Genomic DNA, 26,690 nt, shown 5'->3' on the forward strand with positions numbered 1-26,690 from the left:
AAAAAAAAAATGCCTGCCAGGATTTGAATAAGGCTGGCAGTGAATCTCTAGATCAATTTAGGGAGAATTGCCACATTAACAATAGTGAATCTTCCAATCCCTTGTCTCTTCTTTTATGTAGATCCTCTTTAATTTCTCTCAAAATCTTTTTGCAGTTTTTATTACACAGGTTTTGAATTTTTTGTTAAATTTGTTCCTAAGTAGTTTATTCATTTTATGTTATTGTGAATGAAATTGTTTTTAAAATTTTCTTTTTAGATTATTCTTTGCTTATATATATATATATATATATATATACACATATATATACTATTGATTTTTATATATAGATGCTGTATCTTGCAACCTTGCTGAACTTGTTAACTAGTTCTTATAATTTTTAATAGATCGATTACTTAGGATTTTTACATATGGGATCATGTCATCTGTGAATAAAAACAGTTTTACTTCCTCCTTTCCAAACCGTATGTCTTTTATTTCTACCGTCACCTTATTGCACTGCCCCGAACCTTCAATACAATGTTGAATAGAAGTGGTGAGAGCAGACCTCTTTATCTTACTCCTGCCCGATCTTAGGGAGAAAGCATGCAGTCTTTCACCATTAAGTAAGATGTTAGCTGTAGGTTTTTCATAGATACGTCTTTGTCTCTAGTAATATTTCTTCACTTAAAGTCTGCCTTATCTGATATTAATATAGCCACTCCAGCCATCTTGTGGTTACTGTTTACATAGTGTATCTTTTTCATCCTTTTGCTTTCAACCTATTTGTATCTTTGAATTAAAACACCTTTCTTGTATATCTCTTGCAGATAGCGGATAGTTGGAGCTTGCTTTTTTTATCCAGTATAAAAAAAATTGCCTTTTGATTGGAATATTTAACTCATTCACATGTAATGTAACTACTGACATGATTAGATCTACATCTGCCATTTTGCTCTTTGTTTTCTGTATGTCTCATGTCTTTTTTATTCTTTGTTCCTCCCTATGGCCCTCTTTTGTGTTAAACAAATACCTTTCAGCATTACATTTTAATTCCTCTGTTGATTTTTTACCTGTATTTTTTGAAAATTTCTATGGTGGTTCCTCTATGAATTATAAAACATATCTTAAATTATCAATCCATTTCAGTAAAATATGCAGGTTGGCTCTAATATAGCTTTATTTCCTCCCTCCTTTTGCTACTAATGTCTCTATATGTTATAAACACAACAGTGCAATATAATAATTATTTCCTCATACAATCCTATTTTTAATATAAATGAAAAGAAGAAAAGATTTTAAAATATATTTAAACTATATTTAACCACATATTTATATTTCTAGTACTCTTACTAATTTACTCCTGTGGTTTCAAATTACCTTCTGTTGTCATTTCCTTGTAGTCTGAAGGACTTCCTTTAAAATTTTGTATTGGGCATGTCTGATAGATATGAATTCTCCCACTTTTTGTTTATCTGGGAATGTCTTTATTTTGCCATCATTTTTGAGTGACAATTTTACGCCATGTAGAATTCTTGGTGATTTTTTTTTTTCTCTCATCACTTCGAGTATATCTTCCCCTATGTTTGATGAGAAGTCACTATTAATCTTAACTGTTGTTCCCCTCTATGTGATTAATTATTTTTCTGTTGTTACTTTCAAGATTTGTTTTTCCGCAGTTTTATCATTATGTGTCTCTGTTTTTCTTCAGCCTTTTTTTTTTCTCTGTTCTTTGGATTGGATGATTTTTATTCATTTATCTTAAGTTCAGTGATTTTTTAGCTATTTCAAAGCTGCTGTTGAGCCCATTTAGGGAATTTTTAATTTTAGTTATACTTTTTAACTCTAAAATCCCCACTTGGTTAATTTTTATAGTTTCTATTTCTCTGTTGAGATTCCCTATTTGCTGACTTGCTATTTTCTTTTAATCTTTAAACGTAGTTTCTATTAATTCTTTGATCATACTTATAATAGGTACTTTGAAGTCTTTGCTAAATCCAACACGTAGGCTCACTCAGAGTGAGTTTATATTGACTACTCTTTTTTTTTTAAAGTATAGGTCATGCTTCCCTATTTCTTTGATTGTCTCATAACAGATATAGTACAACCATAAACTAAAAAATGAAAGGAGAATGCTGATAGCATATGCAGAAAATAAGATTTTTAGCTTTTCAGTAATTATAATGATGGTGATATGATTTGATATTGTGAAATGTTTTTGTGTAACAAAATAGAGCAGCTTAATAGTCATGGAATGTTCTACTTCTCTTATCCCCCATGTCGTTGAGAACCAGGATTCTTGGTGTGGGAGAAAGGCAAAATAGATTTAAGATAGAAGGAATCAAGGAAAAACTCTGTAGTCCTGAATTTGTTTTTTTCTAATTTAATTTTTTTAAAGTATAGTTGATTTACAATGTTGTGCCCATCTCTGCTGTATAGCAAAGTGACTCAGTTATACGCATATAGACATTCTTTTTTTTTTTTTGCGGTACGCGGGCCTCTCACTGTTGTGGCCTGTCCCGCTGCGGAGCACAGGCTCCAGACGCGCAGGCTCAGCGGCCATGGCTCACGGGCGCAGCCGCTCTGCGGCATGTGGTATCTTCCCGGACCGCGGCACGAACCCGTGTCCCCTGCATCGGCAGGTGGACTCTCAATCACTGTGCCACCAGGGAAGCCCCAACATTCTTTTTTTTTAAATATTCTTCTCCATTATGGTTTATCACAGGATATTGAATATAGTTCCTTATGCTGTACTGAAGGACCTTGTTGTTTATCCATCCTATGTATAATAGTTTACATCTGCTAATCCCACACTCCCAGTCCTGTCCTCCCCTACCCCTCTCCCCCATGGCAACCACAAGTCTGTTCTCTGTGTCTGTGAGTCTGTTTCTGTTTTGTAGACAGGTTAATTTGTGCCTTATTTTATTTTATTTTATTATTGGAGTATAATTACTTTATAATTGTGCCATATTTTAGATTCCACATATAACTGATAGCATATGGTATATCTTTTTCTGACCTACTTCACTTAGTATCATAATCTCTAGTTGCATCCATGTTACTGCAAATGGCATTATTGCATTCTTTTTTATAGCTGAGTAGTATTCCATTGTATATATATGTACCACATCCTCCTTATCCATTTGTCTATCGATGGACATTTAGGTATTTTCCATGACTTGGCTATTGTGAAATAGTGCTGCTATGAACATAGGGGTGCATGTATCTTTTTGAATTATAGGTTTGTCCCGGTATATGCTCAGGAGTGGGATTGCTGGATCATATGGTAATTCTATTTTTAGTTTTCTGAGGAACCTCCACCTGTTCTCCATAGTGACTGTACCAACTTATAGTCCCACCAACAGTGTAGGAGGGTTCCCTTTTCTCCATACCCTTTCCAGCATTTGTTATTTGTAGTGTAGTCTTCAATTTGAATGACTGAATTGGAAATATCAGTATGAAATCATTAGGTATCTGTGTGTGTGTGTGTCTGTATGTGTATTTGTGTGTGCGTGTGTGTAGATATACACATATATGTTTGTGTGTGTGTGTGTGTGTGTGAGAGAGAGAGAGAGAGAGAGAGAGAGAGAGGGAGAGAGAGAGAGAGAGGAGGTCCTTTAAATAAGTCCTTCAGAGAGACAAGGAGAGGAGAGGAGGTTTGGCTCAGTGACTGACCCAGTAGCAATGACCGTCCCTAGTGCCTAGGTTGTGATCTTGAAGTATCATTTTCCAATTTAAAAAACCTCATTCAGTTCTGGGGTAGGAAATAAATAAGACAAGCCTGTAAAATCTCTACATATCAGATAGCAAGAGAACTATCAAAGATTTCTAGGGCTATGTTTTCTAACATGGAATTCAGGCCATATATGGGACAATTTAAATTTCAAGAAGGATAAAAATTGCAATAGTCTCATCAAATATGTTTAAATTCATGAGTTCTAATTCAGTATCTAACAAAGTAGACAGAAAGAAAGAATCAAATGTTTTTCCTCCATTTACTGTATGAACTGGAAAACCAAATATTAGATGAAGGGAAACACCTCTCTATAAAATTATTCCAGCTAGTAAGTGAAAATGAAGTGAGAGAATTAGAATGTCACCATTTTGTAACTCCCAGTGAATTAACGTATCTAACCATCAAGCATCAAGGGCAGCTAACAGCAGAAAAAGAGCGACAGCTGGACCCAATGTGCCTCCTGATGGAAGAACACACGACTGGCAAAGTCTTGCAAAGGGATTGAACCTGAATGGGTGAAGCCTCAAAATCCAGCTCCCAAATGCAAGAAATACAGAGAAAGGAGTACTATATCCAACTGCATGACTCTGTGGTTTTCCTGTCGAACTGCATGACTGTGTGGTTTTCCAGCCAATGGGAATCTCTACAGGTCAAGCAGTTCAGATTCTTTAACTGATTAATTGTAAGGAAAAGAAAGAGGTAGATAGGGAACCTGTAGATTAACCGAGATTTTAAAGACTCATCAAGTAAGAAAAAAAAAAATGGGCAAGTGCAGGGATGTATACTTGAGTGATTGAGCTGTAAGGAGTGGAATGAGGCCATGACTAGGAAAGTCAGGGGGGCAGTTACTGTGGTTGGATGGAGAGGCCTGTTAACTGGGATGGGGTGAGTGACAACGATTCTTTTTTTAAACTTGGGTGATAGTTACAAGTGTTTTTGCCTTGTAATAATTTCTCAAGCGATATATTTGTTTTATGTGGCTTTCTGTGTCTATTTTTTATATAACAAAAAGTTAAAAAAAATAGTTGGGGTGGATAGAAGGACACCGAGCAGGGGCAGGGGAAGGATCCCTGCACTGGGGATCCCGGTCCTGGCTCCGCTGCCCGCTCAGCGCTGTTGGGCAGGCCTCTCCCATTCCATCTCTGGGACTCAGTTTCCCTCTCTGTCAGTTGAGGGTAACGAGTCCTGTCTGCTCACTAGGTTGGTGGGAGAACCATCTGGAACAATGGGCTGGGGGTGGCGTGGGACCAGCTCATGTCACTTCAGAAGAAGTCGATGATGGCGAACATTTACTGAGCAGTGACTGTGGCCTCATGTGATCCTGACAGCAGCCCTGTGACTAGCAGGTGTGTAGCTGGTCTTACCCTGGAAGACCCCGTCTCTGTCCTGAAGCAGCTGAAAGTCTCTTTTTCTTTAAAAATATTTATTTTAGGGCTTCCCTGGTGGCGCAGTGGTTGAGAGTCCTCCGGCCGATGCAGGGGACACGGGTTCATGCCCTGGTCCGGGAGGATCCCACATGCCGCGGAGCGGCTGGGCCCGTGAGCCATGGCCGCTGAGCCTGCGCGTCCGGAGCCTGTGCTCCGCAATGGGAGAGGCCCCAACAGTGAGAGGCCCGCATACCAAAAAAAAAAAAAAAAAAAAAAATTATTTTATTTGTTTATTTGGCTGCGCTGTTGTCTTAGTTGCAGCTCGTGGGCTCCTTAGTTGAGGCTCGCCAGCTCCTCAGTTGCAGCATGCTAACTCCTAGATGCGGCATGCATGTGGGATCCATGCACGGGTTCCCTGACCAGGGATCGAACCCAGGCCCCTATGCATTGGGAACGTGGAGTCCCAACCACTGCGCCACCAGGGAAGTTCCCAGCAGCCGAAAGTCTTAGGGAGGCTTTCTTGATGAGAGAGAGGACTCATTTGTAATTATCTTGTCAGGGGTCTATTAGTAAATGTCCGCTCTTCTGGATGGCTTAGAAGGGCTTGAAAATAGCTTATTCTGCTGAGCAAATTCAATATTCTCCCCACATATCATGTTTGCCCTGCTCATGTGCTTAACAAAGCCTCTTTTCTATAGATGGTGCAAAGGTACAGTTGAGCTCACCATCTGAGTGATTGGATGTGTTCTGACTGGGAAGGGCCACTCTGTGAGGCATATGATGAAAGCATCTGATGTAGAAGCTTGTCCTAACGAATTGTGGACAGACCCGTTTTTATATTACCATCATTTTGTCAATGTTAGTCTCCTTGTCCATCCTGGTCCAGTTCAGAGTTCTCTTTCTGCCGTGAAGGTTAGCCCACGCGGCAGAAATGCTCTGCTGTCCCTTTGTTGTCTGCCGCCACTGGCAGGGGCCATGAATCACAGCCCTTCTTCAGAGCCAAGTGTGTCCCGGTAGGAATTTGGCCTGGCCCTCGCTGTTCCCAGCCTTCCTTGCTTCTCTTCTGCCCTGTCGTGCTTTTGCTTTTGTGTCATGGGAGTTAGTCACAGTTTCCAGACTGTTTGCAGGCTTCTGCATGACAGGGATCATCAACTTTTCTGGGCACTGGAGTCAGACTGGGCCTGGGTTCAAATACCAGCTCTTCTGTCTGTGGGCTGTGTGATGATCACGGGCACGTTACATAATTTCTCTGAGCCTTTGTTTCTTCGTGTCTAAAACTACAGAAGATGCTAAATACCTGTCAGTTGAGAAAAAAATTTTGACCATAGTATACGATGGAAACCAGTCCTGATATTGCAGTATCTTCTGCTAAACCAGAGGTACACAAACGTACCAGTGTCTGTCTTTGGCTTTTATCCGGTAACAGTTTATGTGTGGAACAGAGGACCAGGTGGTGGGTGGTGCGAGGGTTAGGGGAGGGTGGGGAATGGGAGGATTACATGATTTTGAGCGCTGGGCCAGCGACTTTACAGGCGTCATCTTATCCAGGCCTCAGGAGCAGGTATTAGTCCCATTTTACAGATGGGGAGGCAGGTACAGCAAGGTGAAGCCTGTTTCCCGGGCTCTTACCCCTCCCGTGGAGGCCCAGCGCCTGGTACTGTTTCCCTTCGCCTTGTTTCCAGATGTCTCACATTCCAGTCTCTGTTCCTCGTCCCATGATCACTCTCAACCTTTGCCCTCTCCTTCTTTTCTATCCCCAACTTACTAATCTTTCCCAGCCTGACTCACAAGAACCTGTGAGGATTCCAGGCGGCACCATGCTGCCTCAAACTGGGCAACACTGCTTTGTTTTCCCCGAGAAAATTCCCGGAGGCTTTTATGTGCCTGCTTCATGGCCAAGGTCCTCCTTTCCCCTCCAAGGGTGCCTGGTCTGGTTTTGAATGGGACCCTCGGGCTGACCTGGCCTGAGCGCTGCTTCCAGAGTTGCTGCCATTCCCCGTCCCCACTCAGCTCTCCTCACCCCTGTCTCTTGCCTGCTTGGCTCCTGCAGGCGTTTGGACCCGTGACTCCTGGACATTTAAAGTCCTATATATATATATATTTTTTTTAATTTTATTATTTTATTTTTGGCTGCGTTGGGTCTTCGTTGCTGAGTGCAGGCTTTCTCCAGTTGTGGCGATTGGGGACTACTGTTCATCGCGGTGCGCAGGCTTCTCATTGCGGTGGCTTCTCTTGTTGTGGAGCACGGGCTCTAGGCACACGGGCTCAGTAGCTGTGGCTCTCGGGCTCTAGAGCGCAGGCTCAGTAGTTGCGGAGCACGGGCTTAGCTGCTCCGCGGCATGTGGGATCTTCCTGGCTTGAACCCGTGTCCCCTGCATTGGCAGGCGGATTCTTAAGCACTGCGCCACCAGGGAAGTCCCTAAAGTCCTATATATGTTATTTTTAAACTGAGTCCCTTGGATTTTTTCTCACTTGTCATAGCTTTTGAAATATTGTCCCCAGAGGTTGTTCTGGAAATGCAGTTCTGTTTCCCGCTATTGGAATGGAAGTGAACACTGTCCTCTTATCCTTGTATTGAACCTTCAGCTTAAGTACTGTGGTCCATCTGGAAGGACTGCCCCCCCACCTTGATGTCCTCTCTGCCTTTCCCCCTCTCCACAGCCCAAATGGCTGGATGAACAGGATGGTCAGAAGTCCTTCTAACTATGTGACCCTGCTGCTTAGAATTCATGAATGTTTGAAGCCATATTGTTAGCAGACCATTTCTACCTCCTAGATTGTTTTCCTTCTGCTTTATTACTGACATTTTCAATGAGTATTAGATTGGCCTGGTGCATATCAGGGTTCCACGTAATAAGCTATGTCTCTTCTTGGAAGCAGGCCGTGGAGCCCTGGCCTCTCTTGCACTCCTCGTGCTACATGTGTGTGTGTCTCCCACCTCGGGCTGGTCTCGAGCAAACACTTCCCTCTGTGGAAGTGAACGATGTTGGTGCTGAGCTTTTCCCTTGTCAGCTTTGGATCAGGCTCTCCTAGAACTTTAGTGGCTAGACCTCCTGGACCACTACTTTGAGCCACTAAACTACCTCTAGTGGCTCAGCCACCCAAGCTCCCATTTTTGAGTTTGGACTGGCCGCTGTTGATTGATTCAGAGCAAACCTGTATTAGCTGAGCCAGAACAAGAAGGACTCAACTGCTAACAGCCTTGGTTCCTCTGCCTCATCTGTGTTGTTGGGCTCTGACCCTTGCCCGGTGGCCTTTGGCGGAGACTCTCTGCTCCTCCCCACGGGCACCAGCACTCCTAAGCGATGTCGCCATCCTTTCCTGCGAGAGTGACCACAGGGCCCCAGGAAAGAGCTTTTCACTCTTCCACCTGACATCAGTCGTGTCTTCTGTCATTGTGAGCATGGTAGGCTTTCAGTAAATAGCAGAGTGAATGAATGAATCAGACTGGGGAATATCTTTTTTTTTTCTTCAAAATTAAATGACTCCAAAGAAGTAAAACAGACTTTCATGTCTGTGCATTGACTGGAAGGTAGATTCCAGAATTCCAGAACCGTTTTGACCAATGGCAGAGTTTTGAGGATGATGGTGATAATCGTGGCGAGTGCTTAAAAAGCACTTACTCCGTATATGAACTCATTTAATTCCTACAGCCAGTCTATGAGGTGGGTACATGTGTTCTCACCATTTTACAGATGAGGAAACCGAGGCAAGCACTTGCCCAAGGTCAACAACTAGTTAAGTGGAAGAGCTTGGGTCTGAGCCCAGACTGACTCCAGAGTCCGCGTTCTATTTTGCCTCGGTTTGAGGACGTAGATTAGATGCGTACATGGATTTCCAGGTGGGTGCCCTGAAGAGCGAGCCTCACGTGTTAGACGCGCTCTGGTTCATTTGTTAAAAGTGCTGTCAGATCGAGGAGTCCAGCTCTGCGTCAGGTACTGTGAGGCCTCTCGGGTCACGTTGAGCCTCGTTACGATCCAGGTCTGCGGGAGGAAGCGCGTTTGTTGGCGAGCCCAGCATTGCGTCCCCGGGGTCCTCTCCTCATGCGCAGTGGACACTCGCTGTGTATTGTTTGAATGAGGATTGATATCCTTTGACTCATTTCCAAAGGTTGAAAGGAAGGAGGATGGGAGAGGAGCAGGCCTTTCCGTATCCCGTGTTTCCCCAGAGCCTCGGGGTCGGGATGAGGGGAGAGAATGGGTAGGAGGGTGCGTAGTCCTTCCGTCTGAGCCCCTACGGCAGTTTGTCCGGCTGTCATACATCACAGGCAGGACAGTTTGTCTGGCTGTCACATGTCACAGGCGTGAGCAGGCCGGGCCCCGCAGGGCTCCCTGTGCCTCGTCCACCTGTGTCTCTGCTGCCGGGACCCAGCTGCTCCCTGTGCTGTGGCTGCCTGGCCAGCTGACTAGGATGCCTGGTCTGCTCTGCTTTTGTCACGAGGAAGCCCTCGTTGCCAGGGTGGTCCAAAAAATGTTGTTAAGCCTAGTATGACTCTCATTAGGTTTGAAATGAGACTTACGGAAGCTTCGCCCGCTTGTTCAGGTCCCGGCGTGCACGGTTGTCACACCCTCCATTGCTATATCTAGGTTGCAGCTGGCTCGCTCCGGTGATCAGAGAGAGTCCTTTGCTAATGAGGCCAAGGTTGTGGGTTTGATCCCTGGCCCTTGACTACAGCAAGCCATCTGTCTTCACAAATGCATGTCACTGGATCTGAGGCAAAGAGTGTGCACAGAGGGAGAAGCTGGAATCCATTCTGGGAAAAACAGCTCCCTGACAGCCGGCCAGAAGTGGCCTTCCGTACTGTGAAGGATGTCTTTTTCTTCTCCCACTTTCCGGATCTGGAGTTCTGGTTTCGATTCCAGACTCTTTCCACATAGATGGTACTAAGGGTTGTATAAATGAAGGGGAAGCAATTCCCAAGCCTGAGAACGAAGAGAAATTGACCTAGGGATACATGGTATCCCTTTGTGTTTTTCTAGGGTTGTAAGTGCTGACAGTGTCTGGACACTGACAGGGTGGATCTCCTGGTGTGAGAAGGATCTCTTCAGTTGTCCTCTTTGTGATCACAAACATGCTTTTCAGCCAGGAGATGGGGAAGGGGATTTCAGAATGTAAGATTGCCCTCACCCCACAAAAAGCTTGCTGAGGGTCACTGGGTACCTGGTTGGCTCTGTGAGGCAGTTGGGACAAGAAGAGGTGAGTACAAGAGGGCCTGTGCTCTCAAGATGACTGCAGACGTAAATACAAAGGAAAAGCACAGGTTTAGTGCTGTCTACACTCAAAATAGGTACAAACTTGGACTTCCCTGGTGGCGCAGTGGTTGCGAATCCACCTGCCAGTGCAGAGGACACAGGTTTGAGCCCTGGTCCGGGAAGATGCCACATGCCGCAGAGCAACTAAGCCCGTGCGCCACAACTACTGAGCCCGCGCTCTAGCTGCAAGCCACGACTACTGAGCCAGTGTGCCACAACTACTGAGCCAGCGTGCCACAACTGCTGAGCCCACGTGCCACAGCTACTGAAGCCCGTGCACCTAGAGCCCATGCTCCATAACAAGAGAAGCCACCGCACCGCAACGAAGAGTAGCCCCCTCCTGCCCCAACTAGAGAAAGCCCATGTGCAGCAACGAAGACCCAACGCAGCCAAAAATTAAAAAAAAAAAAAAAAAAAAATGTACAAACTTGTTGGCAACACCAGGAGGCATTGTCGTGTCTTCCTGGGGAAGCTCACAAAAGGTTCTCAAAGGTGGCCTTTGACCTGGGTCTTGAAGGATGACTTAGGACTCTTTAAAGAGAGAGAGGAGCATGTGGAAAGGCACCTGGGCAGCAAGGTTTCCCTGAACTGTCTGAAAGGTTTTTTCAAAAGTCTCGAAATCCTCATTATCCACACAACCCTCTAGAAGCTGGCAGGCTGGGCATGCCTGGGTACGTTGCTTGCTACAGGCATGTCCCTGCTCTCCCAGGCACCCATGCTACAAACACGACTGAGGATGTATGAGACGTGTTCTGTTTAAAGGGAACTTGCTGTGCTGCCTGCCAGTCCATGTGCGGTGAGAACGAAGGGGGTAAGAAACAGGAAGAAAATGCATCCCCTCGGGGTCGTGGTTCACTCAGCTCACGGTAGTTCTGAATTTCATTCATTCAACACATATTTATTGAGCACTTTCTGGATGCCAACTCTGTTTGAGGGGCTTGGGATATGGCAGTGAGCAAAACAAAGATCTTAGTCCTCAAGGCGCTTATGTTCGTATGGGGGATGTGAAGCCATCCAAGCTTCCTGGTGCTGTCCCGTGTTCACCAGTGTATCCTCAGGGATGAGACTGGAACCCGATATGTAACAGTGCTCAGTAATTATTGAAATAACCTACTGCTTAAGAGATTCAGAAGCGCCAGTTGGTATGAAAGAACATGGAAAAAGCCGAACGATTTCTTAGCTCTAAGAGATCTACTGTGTTGACTTGTTCTAAAATTGATCTTTAGTTATAAAGTTCTCCACCACAGAGAAGGAGAAAAAATACTGAACCTACGCTGGCAGTGGTACCTTTCCCTTGTTACCCAGGAATTTGACATCCAGTATTTTATTCACATCAGAACGTTGAGTTTGCGATGACAATGACAGTTGAGGTTGAATTTGAGTGCATTGGTGGCCTGGGCCAAACTCTGAGGTTAGAAGAGAATATGGAAGGACAGGTTAAGGGAAGAATTGTATTTTTCCACCCTGCTCCCAAGAAGTGAACATAAAAAATATAAAAATAAAATATATTGAGCTTGCGGTTGAAATAGCTGCCCGTCTCCAGGTGAATGGTTCTCCGGCCTCCCAGTTTCTCCCAGCCTCGGTTTTCCATTTGGATTTGGATTTGGGAACTCTGGCTTCCTTCCCATGTACGTTTCCCCCTTGGTTCGATTGTAGGTTTGTACGTCAGAATGTACATTTCAGAGACCAGCCTTCAGAAGTGCTGCTTTCAAGGCCCAAAGGGTCAAGAGGGAGGCCGAGCGCTGGCCAGTCAGTGCCCTCCCCGGATGTCCTCAGGAAGTCATGCTTCTGCAGTGACCTGAGGACCAGCACACGAGACCTGGAAGGAGGTAGCTCAGGGGGAGGAGGATGAAACCTGATGGAAAAGGGAGGAGAGAAGAAAAAAAGGAAGTATGTCAAGGGGGGGATTAGAATGTGTGCCCGTGAACCGTGGGTGGGCTTTCCTTTGCCTGGGTTTGCACGAGAGCAAGGCTGAGGACGCTGGCCTGGGCTCTCCCTGCTGGGCTGGGGACTGTCGGTGATGTTGGCAGGTTTCGCCTGCCTGTCGGGCTGAACAACCAGCTGGTGCTCAAGGGACTTGTAGGCCCTTTCTCCGTGGTAAGAGCTTAGCAGTTGGGAACCGTTCCCCGTGGAGGGAAGCGCACCCAGCTCAGGAAGCGAGGTGCAGGAGGTGAACCCCAAGCTCTGACAGCTTGCCAGTGCCTGCTGCTTGAATGCTGGCCAGAACCTTCCTTTTAAGAATAGTTTACCATGATGCATTTTGACCTCATTGCACTCTCTAAGTCAAAGGTGTTGAAATGGAACAAATGACCTCATGTCGAGGGTCTGTGGAAACCCTCAAAACCGGGGCAACTCCTTGTCTCTCTTCTGTTCATTTTGGAGTGGAGTTTTTAAGCAGCGGTTCATTCCAGGTAGTTCATGGGTCTCCACATTTTAAGAATAAACTAAGAGTTTAGAGACATGAAAACAATCATGTGGCTTTTGTTTATTTCCCTCAAATTGGGGTATTTCGTAGCCGTTAGAATGTAATTCTTGCAAGTTAATTCCTTTTTTTGTTCCTTTCTATCATGATTATCCATCTAGCTTAAAAATTTTTTTTCTGCTGTCATGGCAACAGTGGAAGTGATTGCTTGAATAAAATTATGTGACTAAAAACATGTATGGATGGTATAAGAGTTGCTGAGAATTGGATGTCTTTGCGCTTAGGATATTTATTTCCTTTTCTGATATTTAAGCTGGGTGATCTCTCCCCTCCAGTCCCCCTCCCTCCTGCCCCGTGGGTGGACAGGCAGCCTCATGGTTGTCCTGACGGTGCCGTTCGACCAGCACAGCCGGAGGCCTTCTGAGACATTCTGCGGTTACTGCAGATCTGCTGTTGACAAGCAGGATTCCTCCCAGCTTCAGGAAGAACTTGGTTCTGAATCCTAAGCTCTTCCCAGAAGTAAACTGGAAGCAGCTTGAGAAAAACTTGAATTTGCCTCAAAGGCAGTGTCAGTGCGTCAGGAATACGCCCTCAGCTGCTACCGGTTTGGCCTCCTGTGCGGCGTCCTCTCGGTCACGGGGACTTCCTGCAGTCGCCACCAGAGGGCCTCGGTCCTGCACGGGAGAAACCACACCTCGGCCTCAGAGGGGAATTGAATTTCTCTACCCGTCGGTTCTCATTTAGGGCAGCTGAGGCCTCACCCTTGGACACCAGGCTGCTTCACCTGGGCCAGCAGATTTTCTTTCCAGTTTTGAACCAGTTCCTAGGAGAATCTCGTTAGCTGGGAGCACTGGAGCGCATCCGACTTGTATTATGTATATATATTAATTTTCATATTAATGATGTAAAACACAGACCTTTCTCGTATGCATATTTTGTTCTTTCTTCTAGAGCTGCACTTCAGCTTGAGGGCTCACATTTCTTTTGTCAGGAAGGTGACGAGGTTGGGTCGAAAGGTCCCAGCTCTCCCTCTCACTGGGTGTGGAGGGCTGAGCAAGCCGTTTCTCTTCTGTGTCCCAGTGGACCAGGTTGTGTCAGATCACTTATAGCTAGACACTTCTGTGCTTGCGTAACTGGATAGGTATCTCACTCTGCAAAGAGGGCCTGGGAGGCATTCCAAATGGCCAGTTCCCATCTGACAGCCTTCCCTGACTTATAACATATAGATTTGATACTGCCTACTGAAGGCTTAATTTCCACCCTGCCAAAACAGCCCTTTAAACCTGGGTCTCCAACTATATTGTCCCAGTCCCACCTTATTTCACACAGTTCAAAACGCCATTCTTTTCTGGAATAAAATGAGACTGCTCTGCCCTGCCCATCCCCTTTTTCAGCTGTAGCTGTTTTCTCCCCACCATGTTACTTAACAGAACCGAGCTTCAGTCCAAAGCAAGTGTACTCTGGTGCCTGTGAACACAGATCCCATAAAAGCAGATGAAGGGGAAAGCAGCAGCGTAGACTGCATGTCCCAGGGCCTGTTACCTAATTTTTATTCACGTCTCCTTTAGTGCTGCCTGGACTGCCAAGCGCAAGCCTCTCTTTTCATGCCACCGTAAAGCTTCTGATCTGGTATCATCTGATATGTGTGGGTGAGAGGAATATGGGAGTATTGACGTATCTGTGCCAATAAACCATTACCTTCAAGTTCTGGGGCTGTTCTTGTGAATCAGCGTCCTGGGATGTCACGTTAGGTGTAAGACACGAATTGATAGCCCTTGTGAGTGCTCGTAGCATACAGAACCCACCTTCAGTTTGATTTAATCCCTTTGTGTGATTCAAAATGTCATCCAAGAAGAGAGCTGAATACCTAGAGCATCTGCCACAGACTGCAGAGGCTGGCTGACAGGTCCGCACCGGCTGACCCGCTCTGTGGCTTTTTTGGAAAGCTGAGATGTGTTCTAACGAGCAGGTTATAAATATCACGGGGTTCTGTCGTAGGAGGTGGCGGTGCTCGATGTAAAGGGACCTGCTGGGAAACGCTCCCAGCTGAATGGGTCAGGCACGGCCTTCAGAGGGGGCAGACAGCAAGTGGGGTCTGGGCACGTGGACCGGGATTTACTAACGAATTACTGTCCCTTCACGAAACGTGTCACCCTGCACATCTCTGTGAGGTGTGTGGGCACCAAAATGAGGTATGCTGGCCCCAGTCAGGTGGCGCCGGCCTCCAGCCAGCGCTCACTAACCGTGGGAGGGGCTGTGACCCTCTGCCTCGCTGGGGGCAGGGGGGGCCGATGGGTTTACTGGGCAGTGACGTGTGTTCTCGAAGACACGGAGTGGTTGCTTGGTGGAGCCCCTCATTTTTCATACCTTTTCTCTTTGTCTTGCCTGTAAAGGTTGCAGGTCACAAGAAGCCTTTCCCACGTTGCACACAGTGCCTTGTTGATACTCCTGTACCCCTTTGCCACCCACCTTGCGGTGAAAAGATAGAGTTTTCAGCACCACTCAGCAGAGCAGGAAAACTCCTCAGCCACTGTGAGGTAGAAGATAGACTCTGGAAAGATATCTTGCCTTTTGTTTTTTGCCTCGGATCCGATCTTCCGACATTTGTTTTCCCGAGAAAATTGAATTGTGGAAGTTCAAAAGACCACTGATCCTAGGTCAAACTTTTCAGAGTTGAACAAAGATGGACAGGCATGTGCAGAACGATTGCTTACAGTCTCGCCAACAGCTTTTATGTAGGCAAAATGAATTGAAGTATGTGTATAAAATATCTAACATTAATACACGCCAGACGGAAACCCTGTCCCATTCTGTGTGCGCACAGGAACTTGACGAGAGGGGTCGGGAGATTTAGAGAGATCCTCAGAGCAGTGGAAACGAGGACAACCCAGAACCTGCGAATGGTAAGTGTACCTAATGACTTGGCTGAGGCCCGAGGCACTTCAAGTGCCTCTCTCTCTTTCATACGTGTATTATAAATAATACATTATATATCATAACATACTATGTAATATAGATATTATACATTATAAATTATATCTCAGTGAAGCATATATATATATATACACACATATATATGTGTATATATATATATACATCATACGTTCACCCAAACTCATTAGATTTTAGTAGTCCCAGAATTGTTCAGCCATCGCTAATATTGAATTTCAGAGCATTCTCATCACTCCCCCAAAATCTCCATGCCCATCACTAGTCAATCCCCATTCTTCCCTTTCCCCAGCTTCCGACAGCCACTAATTTACTTCCTGTTTCTATGGTTTGCCTATTCTGGACATTTCATATAAGTGGCATTATACAGTATGTGGTCTTTTTTGTGACGGGCTTCCTTTACTTAGCATAACGTTTTCAAGGTTCATTCACGTTATACCATGTATCCGTCTTTCGTTCCTTTTCGTCGCACCATGATATTCCATCGTATGGATAGACCACATTTTTGTTTGTTCAGTCATCAGTCAGTAGACATTTTTTGTTTCCACTTTTCAGCTTTTATGAATAATGCTGCTACAAACATTCTCATGCAAGTTTTTATGTGTATATATGTGTTCATTTTTCTTGAGTAGATACCTAGGAGTGGAATTGCTGGGTCACATGGTAACTCTACATTTAGCATTTGGAGGAATTGCCGAACTATTTGTCAGATCGGCTGCAGCATTTTACATTCTCACCAGAAATGATGAGGGTTCCGGTTTTTCCATATCCTCAACAACACATGTTTCTTATCTTCTTCTTTAGTTCTAGCCATCCTAGTGGGTGTGAAGTGCTGTCTCATTGTGGTTTTGATTTACACTCCCTGATGGCTAATGATGTTGAGCATCTTTTCAGTTGCTTCTTGGGAATGCTCTCTCTTGAAACAAAAAATGCATCCTGTATAGCAGTTAGAAGGCATACCCTCCTGATGCCAGTGCGGTGAAGGGTTAGTTGTAGGCTGCTGATTCATACCAAAACCCAGACAGAGCAAAGCAGATTAGATCCTGAGGAGAACCTAGCTGTTGGACTCACTATATGGACCATAAAACCCAGAAATAGAAAAGCTAGTTAAATAAACTGGTTGATCAGCAGCTTGGCTCTCCTGTTGACTTGAGTTCTCTCTCTTTCCTTTTAAACCTTTCACCTTCCTGTCTGGGAGGCTCATTAATTATACCTCCACAGTTTACCCTTCAGAGCCAGAGTCATCGAGTGTTTGGGTGAGGCTTGGTGCTCGTGGAAGCTAAGAAGCGCCCCAGGCCCCAGCCGATGTGGCAGCCCCACTAAGACCGCAGTGTCCTTGGTCTCGTCATCCATGCTGTTGTCCTCCCATTGTCATGAGTCCTTTAAATGCTGTGGGACAGTGCTCAGTTGGGCAAGGCTAAGAGATTCCTGTCCTGGGAAATGAGGCTGTATCTTCATGCTAAGGATGTGGACATACAACTCACTGGCCCAGATGGCTAAGCCATAGGCTTTCCTAGAATTATGGGAGGTGAGACAAGACGGGCGACTTCACGCACACCCCGCACCAAGAACTCACTTGGTCTTCGATATCTACTTATGTATTATATGATTTACGGGTGCCCTCAGAAGTTCAAACAAAACATTTTGATCTTCACAGTCCTTTAAGGGAAAAAACCCTGCAAAAATATGGATAGGGCTTCCCTGGTGGCGCAGTGGTTGAGAGTCCGCCTGCTGATGCAGGGGACGCGGGTTCGTGCCCCGGTCCGGGAAGATCCCACATGCCGCGGGGCGGCTGGGCCCGTGAGCCATGGCCGCTGAGCCTGCGCGTCCGGAGCCTGTGCTCCACAACGGGAGAGGCCACGACAGTGAGAGGCCCGCGTACCGCAAAAAAAAAAAATATGGATAAAAATTATTGCCATCTATCTTTTCTCTCAAACTGACCTACTCCCAACATTCCATAAAACTTCTGAACTGGTCAGCATGAATAGCTTCTTCTAAGATTTGGAAGCACAATGAAAGTAACTGGTTATATTGGCCAGTGTTCTTATAATTGTTTTAAAAGCACATTTAAAATGCCAATCTTTTGGGCTTCCCTGGTGACTCAGGGGCTAAGAATCTGCCTGCCGATGCAGAAGCACGGGTTCAAGCCCTGGTCCGGGAAGATCCCACATGCCGCGGAGCATCTAAGCCCGTGCACCACAACTACCAAGCCCGCACTCCAGAGCCCACGAGCCACAACTACTGAAGCCCGCATGCCTAGAGCCTGTGCACTGCAACAAGAGAAGCCACCGCAATGGGAAGCCCACGCACCGCGACAAAGAGTAGCCCCCGCGCGCTACAACTAGAGAAAGCCTGCGCAAAGCAACGAAGACCCAACGGAGCCATAAATAAATAAATAAATAAATAAATAAATAAATAAATAAAAATTTTAAAAATGCCAATCTTTCAAAATTGCTTATAGACTCTCAAAAAATATATATTTTGTTAAGGAGATAAGGGGTGTTTCCTCGTTAGAAGGTTGAGTGCATGCACTGCACTGTGAGAATCTGCTTGCTGCTTACTCCAATATTTATCAAAATTAGAGAATATCTTCCATTATTGTCTAAGGTTTATGATTTTCAAACCAATGTGTTTTAACTTATAAAAATCCTGTGAGGTAGGATTCTGACTAGAGATGTTAGGAAGGAAGACAGTTTTCTTCTTCTTTTTTCTTTTTTTTTCCTTTTTTCTGAGAAGCCCCGTGAAGAGGCTTCTAAAGAAAGCCTGTGTAGCTAAAGCTGCCCCTGGGCACGTTCAACTGTTACTGACTGGTTAGTGTTAATGTAAGCGGGGGAGTCACTCCCCACTCAATGTCACACTTGAGTTGCAAGTACACCTTTGGTCTTGGTGGATGGTTCTCAAGTGGCCTAAGTTAAACCGTTTCTAATGCCTTGAGTGCTTAACGAAAGGTGTGCACCAGAACCATCTGAGGAACTTTGAGCAAATACACATCCCTGTACCTGACCTCAGGAATGCCAACTGAGTCCGTCTGCGGCAGGGCCTGAAAATCCGTATTTTCCAGTTTCCACAAGTGAGTCTTTGCCCACTCTAGTTGAGAAGCATTTCCTGGGAAGTCTACACTGGTGCTTGGTTTCCGGTGGACATCAGGACACTTCTCCAGCTATTGCCACTCATAAGACAGTGTTTCTCTCAGCCTTAATTGCTGTATGATTCTTTTTAGATTAGCTGATAATTACAAATTTATGATATCCTTATGAGATGAAAAAGTTGCTTTGTAAACTCTGGTGTGAGACCATAGCAGAGAAGGATTTAAAAGTACATTCACAGCAGCCCCATTTCTAGATAAGTACTCCAAATAATTGAAAGCAGGTGTTCAAATCAAAACTTGTATATGAATGTTCATAGCAGCATTATTGACAATAGCCAAAAGACGGAAACAATCCAAATGTCTACCAACTGATGATTGAATAAGCAAAATGTGGTCTAGCCATACAATGGAATATCATTCAGCTATAAAAAGGAATGAAGTACTGATTCATGCTAACACATGAATGAACCTTGAAAACATTATGCTAAGTAAGAGAAGCCAGACACAAAAAGACCACATATTATATGATTCCATTTATGTGAAAGGTCCAGAAGAGGCAAACCTATAGTGACAGAAAGCAGATTAGCTGTTCCCAGGGGGTGGAAGGAGGGAGAATGGAGAGTGACTTCTTAGAGGGTATGGGGTTTCCTTTTAGGGTAAAGAATGTTCTGGAACTAGAGTGGTCATGGTTGTACAACATGGTGAATGTGCTAAGTGCCATTGGACTGTACACTTTAAAATGGTTAACGTGGTGAATTTTATGTTATGTGAATTTTATCACAATTTAAAATCACATACAAAAAAGTGCATTTAATGACCCAGTTTGTACAAAGAAGTTCAAGTCTTCTTCCAGACCAGCTTCTCTCCTTTCCTTCCTTTAATTAAATGTATTTGAAATGTATCTGGTAGCTACCAACAATTTTTAGACATTTAAACCGCAAGCTAAATATAACCGGAGTATAAAACATAAAAGGTATCATACATATTGGTGATCTTGCTGATAATTTCTCATATTTAATCTCCTTTTCTGAACTTCATTTGAGATTTCAGTGAACACAGCCAACATCCTTCCTAATCGGTAATGCATGACGAGGTGATGCCTTTAAAATGTGCAATCACATAACCTCATTTTAAAAATCTCTCCGGAAGGTTAATACGTTGAGGGAAAATGAGATCTAGCGTGAGCTATCCAGCAGTAGACAAGCAAACTGTTTTGAGGGCAGAGACTTTTACAACCTTAGAATCCCTCCATGGCAGATACATCCAGAAAGTGAAGTTCTTTGTTCATTTTTCTCCTTTAACGTTTTTTTCTCAGCTATAGTGAGTGGAGGTTATTTTTGCTAGTTGGCGCTTCCAGCAGAAGTCATTAGCTTATATGACTGCAGTGAGATCAAAATGAGGCTGTAATGGAAGGTTTAAGAAAACAGTTCAGGAACTGTTTAGGTCCTAAAAATCGTGCTCTTATGAGATCTTTACAGATGGCTCAGTTGGGGATGATAGGAGTGCATTTAATTTCACATTTTTGTAGACATTTAAAGCTAGTGGGTCTTACTTGGGAATAATGAAGAAAATTTGCCTTTACCCAGTGGCTATCAGAAACCACTAAGCTAGTGATTTGGTTGCATTTAAGATTCCTTGTGGTGTTTTAAGAGATTTCACATGGATGAAAGCCTAGCAAAGTTCTGTTCTGGAAAATATTTATTTAAAAAGGCTCATTGTCAGGGAAGATCAGCATTCTTTGTCTGCATCTTCCAAAGAATGCTAAAACCTTGTGGAAAAATCTGCTGGTTGAAGTTGTCTTTGGCCACCTCTGGCTGATTGTGAGGTGGCCTGGACCACCCTGAGATGCAGTGCTTCTATCTTCGGAGGGATTTTTTTTTTTTTTTTTACTTCTCTTCTTTGTCACTGGAAGATTATGAGGTAAGTTAACTGATATGCATCAGTTAACAAAGTACTTCTTAGTAGCTGCCACATCTCCCTCCCCCATACATCGTACGTGATGCTGTTCTAGGCAGTGGAGCTATAGAGTTTGGAAAAACATAGTAATCTGCACCTAACTTAGAAGAACAAGATCTGGATATTTCTGGGTTTTCACAGTAAGAAAGGAGATCCCTACCCAGCTTTAAAAAAACGGTCTTCTGGATCAGTAGCCACCGTCACTTCGCCAGTTCTCCACTTTGCTCAAGGCCAGTGGGAACCTTTGGGCTGAAGGGCCAGGATTCAGTAAGAACGGGGCCTCAGGTACTGAGTCGCAGAGTGGGGCTGTGAGGGACTTGCCCTTGGCACTCCGAAGAAGGAAGACATTCTAAAAATCTGCACCGAACATCATCTTATCATCAACGAAGAGATTTTTTTCAGGGATTACATCATGTAGGTTGAGTACTGGCTTTCTGCCAAGGTCGGGCTTTGGCAGGCCTCGGTTGGGAGGTGATGAAAATATTTGCAGTTCACCTATTATTTATAAGAGCTTTTGGAAAAGCGCTTAACTAAAAGTTTCAGTTGTTTCCGGTATAAAACATGTTTAGTGTTCCAGAGTATAACAGAGGCAGGGCAGCATTTGAAGGGCATAAACTTATTTTTTTTTTAATCTTTCAAATATCTTAGTGTATCATTTTTTCTTTTCTTTTTTTGTCATCAACTGATATAATTTTCATCATAGGAGTAGACATTTTTAATTATGAGTCTTGGAACAGTGATGACAAAGTGATGACTAACACGTATTTATTAAATGAGCGAATGAATGAATGAATGATACAAAATAGATTCATGGCTGTGCCTTTGCTCCTTTGTGTCCCCAGACAATAGCCAGGCAGCTGGCGGAGATCTTGCTGCGGGGTATGTGTGAGCAGAGCTACTGGAACCCTCTGGAGAACCCACCATGCCAGTCACCTCTGGACGATCCTCTCCGGAAAGGAGCAAACACAAAAACCTACACCCTCACGCGGAAAGCCCGTGTCTACTCAGGAGAGAAGTATGGGAGTTGGTGTCCTCATCTGTAGGTTAGGGGATGGGAGGGAAACTTCAGGAAAATGTAAGGATTGAATAGAAGTTCAAGGGTAGATTTTCTACCAGTTTAATAAAGATAGCTCTTTACTCTTCATAGTTTCAGCAAATATCCATGCATGCGTGGGGACGTTTTGAGTAGGAAAATGCTCTCATCTAGTGCTTGGCTGCCATTCTCAGCCTTCACTGTTGGTCTTTGGGATTTTCATTTCGTTTATTATAAGAACCGCAGAACCATACAGCAGTCAGTGACAAAGCTATTAGTAAGCCAGAGTTGACTTTTCTTTACTTTTCCTCAGCAATTCCTTGATCCTTTTGTTTAAAAGCTTGTTTTAAACTGAATTAGCTGTAAGAAGAAGGCGAATTTGATAATTTACATGTGATTGGAAGGTGATGTCTCTTTAGAATGTTTTAATTGGTTTAAGTTTTGGATTGGGAACTTGATCACCTTTGAGGAAAATGGGCTAGGGAAACACTCCGGTCTCAGCCTGGGATTTCCCCAGGTCCGGGAAGGAGGAGGTGGGAGGGAGAGAGACCACAAGAAGGCGGGAAGCGGGAACAGGGGTTGACTCATTCCTCCCCTCAAAGCTTTCCTTCCCGTCTTTGTTCCTACAAGGACAAGGCATGATGGCTTTTCAGAACCTCTCCATGAAGCAAAGGGGAACGTGTAAGAATAAATACGGAAACCTTCTTTAGTCATTACAAATTGGAAAAATGGCTGAAAGACCGCAGGCTGCTGCTTCTGAGGCCCCAGAAAGCACTGACAGACATGGGGTGATTAGATAGTTATTATGTGTGTGACTTCTGAACGCAATGCCGCATTTTACAAGGGGCAGCATTTCTCAGGGTAACTGCCTCTTAATCCTCTTAAATTGACCCTGGCATTTGTCTCCCTCCTCATCTTGTTCAATTTGCATTTCTTATATGGATTCAGACTACTGAGCATTTTCTTAACTTTTCCCTGCGTTTACTCCTTAGTACTTATCTGGATTCATAGAACATCTGTTCTAGCAATTCTCAAACTCTCACTTTTAAAATGCTGACCCCTCATTATGAACTGTTTAGCAGCAGGATTGGGGTTCTTTCTTAGGTGATATTTAAATCTTAAAAATAGACCCTAGATTTTTCTTCTGCTTCAGATGCTTCTTAGTAGCCAAAGTGCCGGTATATTGAAGAATCTAATTCTTGTTCCCTCCCCCAATCAAGTTTGACACATGGATGAAGCCCTGTGTCTCTCTGGGTGCGATTCCAGTGTGGCCTCACCCCTTGAAGGCAGAGAAGCTCACAGTGCTGGCCACTTCTCCCTTATTTCCTAAACCACTCAGCCTCTGTCACTCTTTTAACATCCGTTTCCCCATCTGTACAAGGAGAATCATGGAGGCAAAATGCAGATCTAGTTAAATGAAGTTATTAGTTAAAGGGAAGATTCCCATGTGACAGGTTACTGAGACACAAGTTTCATTTCACACAAATACACACATTTTTTTAAACTGTTTCACTGAGATATAATTCACATACTATATAATTCATTCATTTAAAGTGTACAATTCACATTAGTATAGCTTTTAATATAGTCACATAGCCCATCACTACAGTCAAATTTAGAATACTTTCACTACCCCCAAAATAAACCTAGCACCCCTTAGCTGTCACCCGCCATCCCCCAAACACTTGTATTTTCACATGAATTTTAGGATCATTTTGTCTATTTCTGCAAAAAAAAAAAAAAAAGGCAACTGGAATTTTGTAGGAATTGCATTTAATCTGTAGCTCAATTGGAGGAGTATTGCCATCTTGACAATATTAAGTCTTCTGATCCATGAACATGGGATATCTTTCCATTTATTTAGGTTTTCTTTAACTTTTTTCAGCAACAATTTGTAGTTTTCAGGGTATAAGGTTTGCACTTTTTTTTTTTTTTTTTCGTGGTACACGGGCCTCTCACTGTTGTGGCCTCTCCCATTGCAGAGCACAGGCTCCGGACGCACAGGCTCAGCGGCCATGGCTCACGGGCCCAGCCGCTCCGCGGCATGTGGGATCTTCCCGGACCGGGGCACGAACCCGTGTCCCCTGCATCGGCAGGCGGACTCTCAACCACTGTGCCACCAGGGAAGCCCTGCACTTCTTTTGTTAAACTTATTCTTAAGGGTGTTTTGGTGTGTGTGCTATTCTTTTTGATACTATCACAAATGGAATTGTTATTATTAATTTCATTTGGGGGCTGTTCATTGCAAGTATATAGAAGTAAAATTGGTTTTCTATATTGATCTTGTATACTGAAGTCTTGCTGAGCTTGTTTATTAGTTCTAATAGTTTTTTTTAGATTCTTTAGGATTTTCTATATACAAGATCATGTCATCTGCAAATATAGTTTTACTTCTTCCTAACATAGATGGCTTTTATTTCATTTTCTTTCCTAATTGCCCTGGGTAGAACCTCCAGTACAATGTTGAATGGAAGTGGCAAGAGAGGACAACTTTGTTTTATTCCTGATCTTAGGAAGGGGAAAACATCCAGTCTTTCACTATTAAGTATGATGTTAGCTGTGGGTTTTCATAGATGCCCGTTATCAGGTTGAGGAAGGTCCCTTCTATTACTAGTTTGTTGAGTATATTTTTTTGTGAAAAGGTTTTGAATTTGTCAAATGCTTTTTCTGTATCTACTGAGATGATCATCTGGCTTTTGTCCTTTATTCTATTGATGTGATGTATTACATTAATTGATTTTCAGATATGAAGCCAACCTTGCATTCCTAGGTGAATCCCACTAGGTATATAATCCTTATTTATTACTGAGTTTGATTTACTAGTATTTTGTTGAGGATTTTTGCATCAATAGTCATAAAATAATTGATCTATAGTTTTCTTTTCTCATGATGTCTTTGTCTAATTTTGGTATGAGGATAATACTAGCCTCGTAGAATGAGTGGGAAATATTCCTTCCTCTTCTATTTTTGGAAAGAGTTTATGGAGAATTATTATTAATTCTTCTTTAAATGTTTGGTAGAATTCACCAGTGAAGCCATCTGGTCGTGGGCTTTTCTTTGTGGGAATGTTTTTGATTACTAATCCACTCCCTTTACTTGTTACAGAGCTATTAAGATTTTCTATTTCTTCAGTTTTGGTAGTTTGTGTCTTTCTAGAAATTTGTCCATTTCATCTAAGTTACCTAATTTGCTGAGTACAGTTGTTCATAGTATTCACGTACACACACACACACACACACACACACACACACACACAATTTCTATAAGATTGGTAGTCATGTACCCTCTTCCATTTCTCATTTCTCCTTTTAGTAATTTGAGTCTTCTCTTTCTTTTCTGGGTCAGTCTACCTAAAAAGTTTGTCAAGTCTTATTGATCTTTTTGAAGAATTAACTTTCAGTTTTGTTGATTTTTCTCTATTGTGTTTCTATTTCTCCAGTTAGTTAATCTCTGTGCCAATCTTTCTTCCTTCAGTTATCACCATCAGCTTTTAGCTTTCTAGTTTTGCATGTTCATACCCTTACTTCTGATTTATTAGTAAAGAGAGAAAAATCTGCTTGGGGCTTCCTTATTAACAAGACAGGACTCTCCAATCAAGCAATTTTGTGGCAAAAAGATGTTATCACCAGTTCAGTTATGTGAGTTGGGAGGTAAAAAGGGGGAATCCATAGATGATGTTTAAATCTCATTTTGGCCGGTGGTCCCTCCTCTCTCCCCTCTTATGAGGAACATGAGCACAAAGCAAACTTGATGTGCCATAGATCCTTCCAGCTCCAGCAAACCACACGGACCATTCAGGACCATTGGTCATGATGGACCATTACTGAAAAATAACCTCTGCCAGAAAACTCCCCTCCCTGTCACTGCAACCTGGATGTGAAGTGGGTACAGGATGCTCATCCTCTCTCCGTCTTAAATGTTGAAAGGAAATCAAATGCTGATAATCCAAGATAAAAAAAGAGAGGAAGAATCACATGCCATAGGCCTCCTTACTTCCTTTCTTCTAGATCTTTCTATGAAGAATTTTATTGACTTTTGTTTACTTATTTTTTAAGTAAGCTTTTTACTGGCACATAATATACATTGCGAAAAATACACGAACCAAAAGTAGAAAACTTGATGAATTTTCACTAAGTGAACACATGCAAGTAATTTAGCATCCTGGTCAAGAACTAGACATGGCCAGAACCCTAGAAGGGCTCTCTGTACCCTCCCCCAGTTACTGCTCCCTGCCCAAGGGTAACCCTATCCTGACGTCTATCACTGTAATTAGCCTGGCCCATTTTTGAAATTTACATGAATGGAATCATATATTAAGTACTTTTACATTTAACTTCTTTTGTCTAACATTATATTGGAGAGATTCATCCATATTTTTGCATGTAGTAGTAGTTTGTTTTTGTTGTTGAATAATATTCCATTTTATTAATATACTCCCATATGTTGATCCATTCTACTCTTGATGGACATTTGCGTTGTTTCTCATTTGGAGCTAATAGGAATAGTGCTGCTATGAATATTCTTATACATGTTTCTTAGTCCACATATGTGTGCATGTCACTCAGGTATGTTTTTACTTCCATTGTATTCCTCCTTGTAAAAAGCACTTGAGGTGGCTTAGATAATTAAATGCATATTAGACTAGATAATTAGCATTAAGTAAAGGAGGAAGCTAGAAACCACTATGATGCCAGGAAGCGGATGATGATTTATTGAAAACTAGGAGTGCCACACATTGTGCTAAACTCCTCGGTAGGCCTAAGAGGAGAAAGTAATGATCATGGCGTGCTAAATACAGGTCTGAACCTCCTGGTAGCCAGCGCAGAGGCTTTTGGGAAGGACGAGGATGCTGTTCAAAGTTTAAAGATAGGGGACATTGAAGGGTCCTAACAACTACCTGATGGCAGA

At 43.5% G+C, this 26,690-nt stretch overlaps 1 protein-coding gene across 7 annotated transcripts in view; it reads left to right on the forward strand.

Moving 5' to 3' along the window:
- TTC7B (tetratricopeptide repeat domain 7B) overlaps nucleotides 1-26,690 on the forward strand; it is a 237,868-nt gene that overhangs the window by 89,285 nt on the left and 121,893 nt on the right. For all 7 annotated transcript variants that reach the window (XM_060004050.1, XM_060004048.1, XM_060004047.1 and 4 more), the window contains 2 exons: nucleotides 15,581-15,659; nucleotides 21,592-21,764. In XM_060004050.1, the coding sequence (XP_059860033.1) occupies nucleotides 15,581-15,659; nucleotides 21,592-21,764 (252 nt within the window). The remainder of the gene's footprint in view (nucleotides 1-15,580; nucleotides 15,660-21,591; nucleotides 21,765-26,690) is intronic.

This window comes from Delphinus delphis, chromosome 2, assembly GCF_949987515.2.
Source record: "Delphinus delphis chromosome 2, mDelDel1.2, whole genome shotgun sequence".
Classification (NCBI taxonomy): Eukaryota; Metazoa; Chordata; class Mammalia; order Artiodactyla; family Delphinidae; genus Delphinus; species Delphinus delphis.